Source organism: Oryzias latipes, chromosome 17 (genome assembly GCF_053564925.1).
Source record: "Oryzias latipes strain Hd-rR chromosome 17, Olatipes_Hd-rR_3.1".
Classification (NCBI taxonomy): Eukaryota; Metazoa; Chordata; class Actinopteri; order Beloniformes; family Adrianichthyidae; genus Oryzias; species Oryzias latipes.
This window is the reverse complement of record NC_136253.1, coordinates 6,587,544-6,600,605: the sequence shown is the minus strand read 5'-3', so window position 1 is coordinate 6,600,605 and position 13,062 is coordinate 6,587,544. Positions and strand designations below refer to the sequence as shown.

Sequence of the window (13,062 nt, the reverse complement as noted above, 5' to 3'; positions counted from 1 at the left end):
CAGCTGAGCTGTTGGGGCGATGATATGCATGGAGGGTGGAGAGCATCAGTGAGCTGCAGCAACCAGTCAGCATGCAGCCCCCCCCCACCAACCACCACCACAGAACATGACCCCATAACCCCAAATTCAAAGACCTTCCTATGGAACATTTATTTTTAAAATATTGCTGCAAAAGGACTAGAGAATGCTTTACTTAACTTTATTTGAGAGAAGAGTAACAACTTTTATAGTTTTTAAAAACTACTAAGTCAGTAAGTAGGGTGTTTATGATTTAGCATTTTTGTTAACACGCTCTCTGCTTTGACGTCCTGACATGTAACCCTTGTGCTATCCTAGGCACTTTAACATTGGGAGGTGGGTCATCTAGACCCACTAGACAGTGCTCTGAACCTTTTTTCTTCAATGATTTGTGATCTTCACTGGTGTCCATGGATTACATGAAATCTTTCCACCTTTATCCACCTTTGTCATGGTAGGGAGAACACGTCATTGTAAGGGTGGGGTCATCTAAGATAGCACAAGGGTTAAAGGTCATGTCACACAGTCACTACAAACATTCTGTGCATGGATGAAAATTGATCATCAAGGCAAAATGAGCTAAACTAGTGTTTAAGTTAGATTCAAAGTTTCAAATAATTCAAGTTTTGTTGTTTGCAATTTTCCTTTAAATTGTCTGCGTGAACTTGAAGAAGCATTTGTGAAATCACACAGGTTTTTTGTGTGTGGCTGTGGTTTTAATATTAAGGTTAAAAATCCAGATTTTGGACAGATGTGCACAAAACAAAAAAAAAAAGTGTCAACAGCAGTTTAACACAACATCTCCAAACCTTTTTCAGACTCTTTATTTGCACTTCCCTGCAACTCCGTTATACCAGTTTGCCATAACAGACAGAAACAATTCACATTTCAAACTTCTACCAAAGATACCCTCAGTGTAACCCCCTATATACATGAGGTGAAAGTAAATCATGGCAATAATGTGGTTTATCACTCATGCTTCAATGTCTTCTGATGCATAGTTTGGACCAAAGGGCTCCATGTTCCCGCCCTTCCTGGGTCTGTGTTCTTCCTTCATGACTGAATGCACAGTTTCAGGGGTGTGTGTGTGTGAAGATGGTAAAAACAGCGAGGTCAGGTGAAGTGGATGAGGCTACCACTCCATGCACATTGCTGGTCGCACCTCTATCCAGCCTGTAGGTTGACTGAGATGTTGGATGATGTTTTTCTCTGCAGGGAAAACCTTATTTCTGTCTCTGTGCAGCAAATCTACCTGTCCACCTGAACAATAAAAATCATGCCATTGTAGTAGTTCTCGTTTTTTTCTTCCATCTCATATTCTTTAAAGTCTTTTGAAGTCTACACAGGTAACATACAGCACATACTTGGAGTATTTGTCAAAACAGCTCTTCCTGAGAAAGTTGTGTAATCCTTGACTTTTAGTTCTCATATTAACAAAGTAAGGCAAAGTTTATTGACGATTGTTTTCAATCTTCCGATGCGTCTGACATTTAGAAAAAAAAAAAAAGTTGTTTTTGCGTTATTGTTTCTTGGTCACAAAAGTCCTTTGCTCTGCTCCCATCCGTCAAAACCTCGGAGTATTGCACCGTCCCGAGCGTTCCAGTTTGAGAAACTCTTAGATTGTGCTCGTGTTCTTGCGTTTGTCACGGCAAAGCCCTTGGGGGGTGAAACTGCGGCCGCTCTTTACCTCACCACCTACCACACCACTGTAAACATGTAAGAGGCAGGCGTGATGAGCACTAAGGAGGAGCAGACATCTGCCCTCTGACAGGGAAAGGACTTCTTTGTAAAATCAGATCTCCAACTGCACAAAATCTGCTTTTTTTCTAACCTCCTGAGACCAAACTCTTGCCAGATAAATAAAGCAACTGCACAGTTGTGCAAAAGTTTCAAAACCAGACGGTCTTTTACTGGTAAAAAACAAAAAACAGGTTTAAACTCAAAGGATTGTTCCTTCTTGAGGAGTTAACACTGTAACACTGACTCTGAGCTCTGCCGAGGACAACCTTAGTCCTCTGTCCTCTTCCTCTACAGAAAGGCTCAGACCATCAAAACGACCGCATATATCAAGCTATTCATGAATGTCCTGCCTTCACTGAGTTTTTTCCCGCGTCCACTTGATCATAGTCTCTGGTGAGCGATAGAGGAAGATGAGTTTGGAGTACATGTCCTCCTCCAGGTCCAGCTCCCCCGTCTCTCGGACCAGGAAAATGTCCGTGCAGAGCTTCAGTATGCGGTCCACGTTGGGCAGCTCCTCAAACATGATTTTGTGGGAGATGCCGCTGAAGAACTCGCGCACAAACTTTCCGATGACCAGGACAACAGAGGCATACAGACCCATGATGCTGCAGGGGAGAAAGAGAGAGGAAATCAAAGTCAAAAGCTAAAGAGATGCTCTGAGGTAACAGCCAAGAGGAAGGAGAAGACGGCAGCCATGACCTGGATAGACGGAGACAATGTGAGTGCATGGAGCAGACCTGATCTAACCTGAAGAATCACTCCAAGAAAAGAATGCTTTAAGAAAAAGGAGGTAGTAATCATTTCTTTTCATCATTTAACAAACTGCAGTGAAAAAGCAAAAGAAAAATCTAAATAAAATCAGCTTCTGGTGTTTCCCCTCTTTGCCTTCGTAACCGCATCGGAACTTCAGGACACACTTGAATATAATTCCACATGTGTTAATTCACAGTTTTGATGCCTTCCGTGTGAATCTACAATTTTCCTAGTCGTGAAAATAAAGAAACTCTTTGAATGAGAAAGTGTGTCCAAACGTTTGGTCTGTACTGTATGTGAATAGACGTGGAAAAAGTGAGGAAAACTGTGGACTTTCCATGAAATTTTCACAGATGCATCATGAATAAACCATGTTAAAAAAACAGAAGTACGAATAAAATACGCAAAGAACACGTAAACCAATGTAGAACATGAACCATGCGTGATTATTGATATGCAATTCATTAGTGATATGTACGTCAATTACGTCATTTGAACGTGATACCTGATGTAAAAGCTATACATCGTTGGTTCAAAGTCTGTTAGACATACGCGGAACAGTCGTGGAAAGCCACACATTTGTGTATGCATCACAAAAAAACCACGCACAACTGCGTTTACGTAATAAATGCGTACAAACTATGTAAAATAAGCGTACACTGTGAAATTCTCAACCGAGAATCTCAAAAACGAATTCACATAAAGGTCAGTCGGCCGAAACCCTCGACGGGTATTTGCCCACATCGACAAAAAACGCACACAAAAAACACTTATGAATGACGTAGATCATGCATGGATCACAAAAGACAAAAATGCAATACGTGGAAAATGCGCAAAATGTACTGAGTGGCTGTGTGTCACGGCCTTAAGAGCTGTACTTGTTTATCTTTTTTTTTGTCAACCCAGCTTTTAGAATCAGTTTTTACTATTTCCTTTTTAATGTCATTTTGAAAATATAACGCACCCGTATCCAGCCAGAAAGCCCAAACTGGGCGGGCTGACTTGGTCGCTGAACACGTAGATCTCCAGGCCTGCCTCGTGTTTCCGGCCAATCTTGGGAATGATGCTCTGCTCTGTCTGGTTTACGATCCACCACTCCTGCGCCTGACCCGAGTCATTCTGAGCTCGCTGCATGGTCAGGTGGATGTCAATCATTTTGTTACCTGTAAGAAAGATCCTATTTGTAATTTAAGCTTGTTTCAGTAAAATTTTCAAACCTGTCTACCGGGATAAAAAGAAAAAAAAAGCTATAACTCAAAACAGTGATATTAAATAAATAAGTTTAGGGTTTTAAATGCTGCTCACCCAGTTGTTCCACAGATGTGGCGTCTGACTTGCTGGGGGCACGAATGTAGCGAGGAATGAGTTTTGTTAAGGTCCTACAAGGAAGAAAAGTGGTCAATGCACCAATTATTCAAAAATCGGACAAAGTAAAACCTTTCTCATCAGCCGCCCACTAGCCTAGAAATAGCTGCGTAGTAAAGAAAGCCATGCTCACACTTGAGTGTTGGCAGCATCTGCTGCTCCATTTAGAAGCAGTATGAGATTCTGCTTTGTTTCTTGGTTTAAGACCATCACGTTTTTTCCATACGCACTCTCAGCTTCCGCACCAAGACTGAGATTTCTGCAAACAAAAAGGTATTCAAGTCAAAGGTTTCGAAATTCCCATGTCACAATCCTGCAGCTAAGTAAATGTGCATTGTGTGAATACTTTGTTTCAAATTGGACCATTTCAAAACTGCAAATGACAGTTTTTTCTTCCACCAGAGATAAAGCAGACAATTGGGTCCAGAGTTAAAACAAGGCTTCTGACGATTTTTTTGATATTAAGTTGAGTTTGAAAATATCTTCCAATGCATGTTGAATATAAATACTAAACATGCTCTGATGGTCACATGTGCATAAAGAAACATCAGCCCTGTACCAATAAAAAAACACTGTCTTCAACTGTTCCAGGAGGACAGTCTTTACCGTCAAAGGTCAAGCAGATCACATGAGTGAATGTTTGTTTGGTGGAGGCAACAGAACTCAGAAGAGTTGCCTGCAACAGCATTCACCAAAACAACTTACAAAAGTGTAAAAAAACAACAACAACATATGCTTGGGGTGGGCAGTTTTTGTCAAAAAAGGATGAGAGTTTTCTCACGGTCAATAATTCAGTTTCTAACCGGCAGCAGTGGATGCAGTTTACTTTTTCCGTCGGGAAATAAAATAGTTGAAGGTTTTGCTACATCATTGAGGAAAACTATATAAAATATACTTAGTATGAAGCTGGATTTTTTACAAAGACACTTTTTAAGAAGAATTAGGACAGCCACTGAACAGCGTTTGGGAAACATTTGTTTTATTGCTTAATGTTTGAAACTTCTTGCGAAATAAATTCTGTTTAAAAAAAATAAAATAAAATATTACAAATAAAAACTGAAAAATGTTTAGTAAAATTACGTAAAATAACTTTTTTTTTTTCAAACAAAGCTGTAGGGTATGTGGGATTATATGGTCAAACATCATGAGGGGGGAGTCGATGTTTGGGTACCTTTGAATAGACCAGGACACAGTGATGGAGAATTCTTCTTGGGATCTCAGCATGTCTATCAGGTTGTCTCTGCTGGGGGGGCTGATGGTCCACAGTGAGTTGGAGCTGCCTTTCAGCTCAGCGATGATCAGATCCTCTGGAGTGTAGTTCTCCAGCCACTGAATGGCTGTCTGTCCACAGCATAACAGACCCAGAACAACTCAAAATCAGATCAAGAATACACTTAGATGGCTAATGTCTGTCCCAAAACAACATCCTGCATCCCACATTTTTGGATGAACCTAGCTTTGAACCAGCAATGACTTATCTTTTGATAACTGGTCCAGGAAACCCCCCCCAAACACACACTGTCGGTTCCATTGTGTTCTAAAGACATGACAAAAACTCACGGAGGACAGAGTTCTTACCGTTTTTTCCGATTCATCTTCCAGTTTGTGGGAGAGGTCGGTTTTGAATTTTTCAAACTCTGCCTTGGTCACATTCCACAGCTGTTTCTGCTGCGCGCTCATGGTGAAGATGGGCTGTGAAGACAGACGGCTCCTCAGTTTCTGTCTTTATCATCAAGTCGTGGTAATCAGAGAAAATTCAAAGGCTGTTTTGAACAGTTTGGTTAAGAATTTCCAAGGAAATCTGGCTCTCTCCTCCAATCAGTCATTTGGAAATGTTAGTCAGACCTCTCAAACTCTGCAATAACACTAAGATGACTTGGTGAAATGGGGAATGCCGTTACCTGAAAGCCGGCTAGCGTGATTGTGACAGACACATCCAACGGAGCGTTAACAACCCCGGCTACAGATTTTACAAGCGACATGAAGAGGAGTGGAAACCAGACGATGCAGATCAGCAGGACCACAATCATTCCTCCCATGCCATACTTCACCACTTTCTTCTTCTTCTGTCCTCGTGGCTGAGGATATCTCTGAAGAGAGTAAATATGGACACCAGGTTGTAGATACCCGTCTTGACTGGACATGTACAGAATGTCTGGGGCGGTTAGAAGAACTTGACTCTACGACTTTTGAGATAAATGAACTCTTTGGGGTCAAAGAGCCACATCGTACGACAGGACCTTCTCAGACTCCCTCCAGCATTTGAGGATGAAGATGTGAGCGTAGATGTCCTCCACACAGATCCAGCTGGACAGAGACAGCGATGTGTCGGTCCAAACCCAGTCCATCACCGCACGCAGCTCCGTCAGGAAAGGAACCAGGCGAAAACTGAAACCAGCAAACGCATTTTCAGTCACGTGGGAACATTTGAGGCTGAAACCTTTGATCAGAAAGTCACATTGAGATATAAAAGCAGCTGAAAAAGTAAAAAAAACGTTTTGAGTTCCATTCAGCAGCAGTTGACAGTGATTCTTTAAATATATGTGAGAATCACATTTTCTCTTTTTATTCATTTATCCTCTTTTAAGCATGTCTTTGTTTTATGGGAAAAGATAATTAAACAAGCTTTTTCATTTTGCAATACTGTTATACTTAAAATGGTATCTAAAAAAAAAATCAGAGACAACACACAAAAACAAATGTACTTTCCAAATAAAGACACCAATTCAAAAATGATTATTATGGAAGAGTGCAAGAATACAAAAATAGTGTTTTTTAATGTTTTCACTAGCTCTATTCTCAAATTCCAGCTTTGCTGTTGAGCCTCATGAAAACTCAAAACATTTTAGGTTGAGAATTCAAAATACAAAATATCCAAGTCTAAATAAGCAAAACTAAATAGAAGCAGAAAAGACAAATAGAAGAAATGTTTATTTTGGCAGAAAATATTTGTCGTGTTTCAAAGCTTAACAGCCAGATTTCTTGCTGTTATCCAGAGGTATTTGAAGTGAGCAGCCGGGGCCTGCGGGCGTCCCGTTAGAGCCTGGGCGTTGGGCCTGTTTGTCCAGCTGGAACAAATTTAACCTTTTCAGGGTAACTTACCCTTGAAACAGAAACAGGTTGACATAATTGTAGCTCTTGGTAAGGAAGTTCCCCAGAACACGGGTGGGATAACCGCAGCGGATCTGATAGGCTGACAGCCCAAAGTAGATGCACTTGACAAAATACCACATCTGAGCCACAGTGTTTTCGTTGAAACGCCTGTGAACAGAGGAACAGAGGAACAGTCGTGATGGGAGTGGGTGGAATTTTTTAATCGGCTATTTCGATTTGATTATGAGCATGTTTATTGATTGAAGGAAGGATGGACCCATGAAGGAATTTAAAAAAATCTCCCTTTACTTTGTCCCGCCCACTTTTGGAATGCTATTGAGGTGAGCGGCGCAAACTCTGGTCAATGTTCCCATTACTCTTGAAGCTCAACTTTCACTATCTAGAATCGTCTTGAGGCAAAACCACCACAGCTTGGTCTCAAAGTAAAGCACATCAGGGGGATTTTACTCCGTCTGGAGGGCCACGGCCACGTTTCAGAAGAAAACTTGGGTCTAAAGCTCAAGCCAATAACTCATAAGTTTAACTTTTAGTTCAGTTAGTTTAGTTTAGTTTAGTCACTTCTTTGAGACATTTTATGTAAATTGCTGTGGTTCAGTAGCAGCACTGCAGCTCAACAGATGCTACACCTGTTTTTAAAGCGCAGCGGGCTGCAGATGACACAAAAATAGAAGAAATCCATCTATACATGTTTGGGAGTCATGACTGATGTCATTTTAAGGTTCTATATAAATTAATAAACTCAAATTAAACTTAGACTTACATTTACAGCAGTAATGCTGCACTTCTATGCTTCTGTCTTTGCAGAAACAACATTAAAATTCTTATTTCCAAACACACAACCTTAAACAAGCTAATCCAGGAACGTCTGAACTTTTTGCAAGGAGGCCAGATTTGCTAAGGTGAAAGATTGTGACGGCCGAGCATTTAACACCAAATGCAAATAAAGTATTTAATGATTTTTTTTCTTTTTATTTTGAAATAGGATAATTTTCATTTCTTATAAAAAACACATTTCTTTTACCAAAATTACTGAGAATTTCCTATTTGAAGACCAGAAATAGAACAAAGACAATGTCTGTCTGAAAAAAAAAGGTTGGCAACATTAAATCTGGGTTCATAGGAAGATTTACAGTTGACTTCTAAATTGAAATCATGTGAACAGGAAAATGGCAAAAATAGTTATTTTACTCTGAAATACAAACCACTGTGGTTTTGATCACAGAAACATAAATTTTTCCCTCCTGTTTGGCTCTGAAGATCATGTAGCCACAGGTTGTAGGCTTTTAATGTAATTTAGCCAATCGCAATCAAGAAATGACAGCTCCTAGAAAGAGTCCTGGACGCCAAATAATATTGATTTTAACACAGGAGCCTTAAGGCCAGTAGAATTTTGAACGCAGACCACATTTGGCCCTTGGGCCGGACTTTGGACATGCCTGGGCTAAACTATATTTGAGGTAAAATTGAGATAAAAAAGTTCTAGTATTGTTCATTTAACTGAGTAGTTATTGAATATATATGTATGAAACAGATCTTTAAACATATTTTTGAAATATTAACAACAATTTTGGAACAGAGTGGACAACAAAAGTGAGTAATACGTCATCTGTTCCTGACTCAAAATGCGCCATAATCCATAAAGAAAATATGAGGTATGGAAAACTCCTCACTTTTCTGTGATGATTGGAAGGATGAAGAACATCCAAAAGTGGATCCCAAAGACCAGGAGGACCTGGAAGATGACCTTGCCCAGTACGGTCTTTCTGAGATACAGGGCCCGGTCCACCACCATGGTGCCAAACTGGATCAGAACCATGACCAGGAAGGGTCCAGGAACCTGATCTTCTGATAGAGATGAGGTAATGTCTGCTGTTGAGTGTTTCTACAAAAGTTACAAAAACATCAAAGTTAAATTTGACATTTGGACAAATGTCTGAGCTGATAATTAAGATTTTTCTTCATATTTAACTTAAAAAACTTACACCAAATGCCCAGAACCCGAAGACAATGATGATAAAGTCAACCGTGTCAGCGAGGAACATCAGCACGTAGACGTCTGTGACAGCACTGTACTCTGGATGGATCAGGTTATAGAAGAACTGCTTCATGGGAAGGTAAATCTCCAGAAACCTGCAGAGAGAATCTGATCTTAGTCACTACAACGTGGTTTTTTCTATTCTGTTATGGAAGTACATTTAGCTGCCATTTGATTGGTTATTTTTATTTCTTGTCAAGCTTTCCCTTTTACTCCAGTTTTTCTGCTCTGATGTTGAGTGCCATAGGGGACATGGGGTTAATATACAGAAGTGCAGACCAAACATGATGCTGTTAGTCAGAAAACCACAAGAGAAAAGATTCGAGCTTCACTTACTATTCAGAAACCGCTCTGCGATTGCATTATGAGCAATAACAAGCACTTACAAAAAAGCTTCAAGTTTGTAAATAAGTGCTCTGTAAATATATACTGCAAAAAAGCTTTTTTTCCAGTATATATTTAGTATGACGTGAAAGTCATACTAAAGATCTCGTCACTTTTCTCATCAATGGCGCCACGCTCCTTTGTGCGCAGCAGAGTTGGCCTATGAGCCGTCGTGGGAGGAGTCAAACTGACACAAAAATAGAATTTCAGCTTTTATGATGCGATGATGCCTCATCGTACCGCTTTATAGTAAAAGCTTTGGCCTTGAAGAGCTGCTCCCTCAGCTTCTCTAAGATCATCTGTTTACGGGTCTTCTGATGGACACTGGCCTGGCTGCCCTCCTTGTGGCTGCTATTGTGGGAAGTGGTACTTCCTGTGGAAACAGTTGATATTTTAGGAGGTTAATGGTCCGTGAAAAAGGCACTGAGTTATTAACAATAACATTTTTTTGTCTAAATCCAGCTTTTGGATGGACTTTAGTAATTATTATGCTTATCTGTGAGTTTTAGGGTGTGTTCAGACTGGAAAAATCTGTTGGTCCGTGCGGACCGAGTCCACTTAATGAAGTCCTGAACCTTGCATTATGTCTGCATCCAGACTGATGTCAACCGAAACATTTTAAACAAAACCACGACTAAAGATTTTTTCACTCATTGGCCAGGAATTACGAGAACGGGGCAAAGCAACGAGAGAATAAGTAATGGAAGCCCTCCCCTTTGTCCTTATCGAGATAGTTCACTGATTCAAACTTTATATTTCGCTAAACAATTTTGAACGTCGTGTTGATCATCAGGTTCAACACGTTTTACTTTGGTACAGCGGAGGCATGCTGCAAGGCAGTTATTAGTAAGAAGACGGCTAAGAAGGTATGCTGATAAGTGTTTATGACATACAGATTGTCAGGGAAATTGTTACTCGTAGCGCGGGCCGCGCTGCCAGGGATAACCTAGTTAGCACTTCAGCGCCTTCCCAGCAGCCAGGAAGCACACAGGGAGGGTTTGTACCGGTTGGGAGGAAGCATAGTGCTAAATGCTAAAACTTAGAGCACCCGAGACTCCACGTTAGTAATAGGTTCTCCCCCTCAGTTACACAACCGCTGAACCCTCAACTCTGGTTACCGGCTCTTCTGTAGTTAGACACGTGAAGCTCCCAGCGGCTACAGTCAGGTGTTATCCGGGGTTCTGTGTCTGAGTTTAAACTCACAGTTCAACCAGTACTTAGTAACATTCAGAGAAAATATTCTGAGACCAGTTCCCATAGCATCAGTCCTAGTATAAATGACCAGTTTGTCAATGATGCCTTACAAGCCCTCAGGAGTACACTCTATATTGTTGCCCCCCTGAAACATAAGCTTGTTAGACAAAACCGAGTAGCACCGTGGTTTAACGCTGAAACATGCTCTCTTAAACAAGTAACCTGTAAGTTGGAAAGCGAATGGCGCCGCTCCGGTTCAGAGCAGTCTCTGAATACTTGGAAACATAGCCTATTAAATTATAAAAAAGCTCTGCGTAGAGCTAGAAGCCAGTACTATTCAACCTTAATATCAGAGAATGGAAAGAATCCAAGATTTCTTTTTAGTACAATTGCTAGATTAACTTGCAGTCAGAGCTCAGTAGAACCACATATTCCTGCTTCTCTCAGCTCTGATGATTTTCTTACATTTTTCAATAGTAAAATCTCAAATATTAGACATAAGTTAAATCAAGTTCTTCCTACTATCAGCCCAGAGCAGACTGAAGTGGTAGAAGTGGAGGCCTCCATAGAAACCTCTGTAACATTAGACTGCTTCACTATTGTGGATCAAGTGGAAATAACATCAATTATTACGTCCTCCAAATCCTCAACGTGTCTGTTAGACCCAATTCCCACAAGACTTTTTAAAGAAACTTTTCCCCTAATTAATGATCCCATATTAACAATGATAAATGCCTCTCTGGAAACGGGTTACGTGCCACAGTCTTTTAAATATGCAGTTGTTAAACCTCTTCTGAAAAAGCCCAGTTTGGATCCTAGCATCTTGGCCAACTATAGACCGATATCAAACCTGCCCTTTATTTCAAAAATCCTAGAAAGAGTTGTAGTTAAGCAGCTTTACTGCCACCTACAGGACAACAGCCAATTTGAAGACTTTCAGTCGGGGTTTAGAGCCCACCACAGTACGGAAACTGCACTAGTTAGAGTCTCTAATGACTTGTTATTGGCCTCAGAAAAGGGACTACTTTCTATTCTGGTCCTGTTAGACCTTAGTGCTGCCTTTGACACTATCGACCACGGTATTTTACTCCATAGATTAGAGCAGGACATAGGGATCAGAGGATCTGCTCTCCAGTGGTTTAAATCCTGTTTATTCGATAGGTACCAGTTTGTTAATGTAAATGGACAGTCCTCTCATTGCACTTGAGTTAGCTACGGAGTCCCACAGGGCTCAGTTTTAGGACCCATCCTGTTTATGATTTATATGCTACCCCTAGGAAACATAATTTAGAAACACGGCATTAATTTTCATTGTAATGCCGATGATAGGCAGTTGTATTTATCCATGAAATCTGACCAGAATGAGGATATAGAGAAACTGAACGACTGCATCAGAGACATCAAGACCTGGATGACAATTAATTACCTCCTCTTGAACCCAGAAAAAACTGAGGTCATTATACTAGGTCATAAAAACCTCAGAGATGCTCTGTCTGCTCAGATAGTCTGCCTGGATGGTGTAAGTATAGCCTCCAATTCCACAGTCAGAAACCTTGGGGTTTTATTTGACCAGGATTTGTCATTTAAGGCTCACATATCTGAGGCGTGGAAAACTGCATTTTTTCACCTACGGAATAAAGCTAAGATTAGAGATATGCTCTCTAAAAGTGATGCTGAAAAACTCATCCCTGCATTTGTTACCTCTAGGCTGCATTACTGTAACTCTTTGTTAGCAGTGTGTCCTAAGAGTTCCTGAAGAAGTCTCCAGCTTGTTCAGAATGCAGCAGCTAGATTGTTAGCAGGAACTAGCAGAAGAGATCACATCACTCCTGTGTTAGTTTCACTTTACTGGCTCCCAGTTGATTCCAGAATCAAGTTCAAGATCCTCCTGTTAACCTATAAGGCCTTACATGGTATGGCCCTGTCCTATACTAAGGACCTCATAGTGCCTTACCACCCAAACAGAACACTTCGCTCCCAAAATGCAGGACTGCTTGTGGTTCCTAGAATTAGTAAAAGTACGGTTCAGGTAGAGCGTTTAGCCACCAAGCCCCTGTTTTATGGAATAAACTCCCAGCTCATGGAAGAGAGGCCGACTCAGTTTCTACATTCAAAGTTAGACTTAAAACATTCCTCTTTGGACAGGCTTATTATCAGACTGGTTAGTGTTCAGAGAATATTTACCTTGCTGTTTATTTCTTTAAATTAAACTTAACAATAACAATAAAGTTGTCACTAGGCTGCTAGAAGTTTGAAGCTGGGGAAACTATGGTGCACTGGGATTCTGTCCTCTTTTTTCGTCTACTTCTACTCTCCTTCTCTTCTCTATTCTTCATACTTATTCATCATTTAGTTCTCCATGCCTTTGTTTGAATCCTCTTGGGCTATATAAATAAAATTAAATTGAATTGATTTTGAAACAGTGAGGGCCTATTTGTATAACGTTAAAAGTTGTTTTA

General features: G+C 40.5%; 1 protein-coding gene across 12 annotated transcripts in view; it reads right to left on the bottom strand.

The window, feature by feature from the left end:
* Nucleotides 1-826: 826 nt before the first annotated feature.
* Nucleotides 827-13,062, bottom strand: part of piezo2b (piezo-type mechanosensitive ion channel component 2b) — a 105,660-nt gene continuing 93,424 nt past the window's right edge. For all 12 annotated transcript variants that reach the window (XM_078935294.1, XM_078935300.1, XM_078935298.1 and 9 more), the window contains 12 exons: nucleotides 9,650-9,782; nucleotides 8,973-9,120; nucleotides 8,661-8,872; nucleotides 6,979-7,137; nucleotides 6,117-6,264; nucleotides 5,778-5,966; nucleotides 5,455-5,568; nucleotides 5,048-5,217; nucleotides 4,010-4,135; nucleotides 3,817-3,890; nucleotides 3,476-3,674; nucleotides 827-2,363 (listed from right to left, as the gene is read on the bottom strand). In XM_078935294.1, coding sequence (XP_078791420.1) covers nucleotides 2,111-2,363; nucleotides 3,476-3,674; nucleotides 3,817-3,890; nucleotides 4,010-4,135; nucleotides 5,048-5,217; nucleotides 5,455-5,568; nucleotides 5,778-5,966; nucleotides 6,117-6,264; nucleotides 6,979-7,137; nucleotides 8,661-8,872; nucleotides 8,973-9,120; nucleotides 9,650-9,782 — 1,925 coding nt within the window. In that variant the 3' untranslated portion in view covers nucleotides 827-2,110. The remainder of the gene's footprint in view (nucleotides 2,364-3,475; nucleotides 3,675-3,816; nucleotides 3,891-4,009; nucleotides 4,136-5,047; nucleotides 5,218-5,454; nucleotides 5,569-5,777; nucleotides 5,967-6,116; nucleotides 6,265-6,978; nucleotides 7,138-8,660; nucleotides 8,873-8,972; nucleotides 9,121-9,649; nucleotides 9,783-13,062) is intronic.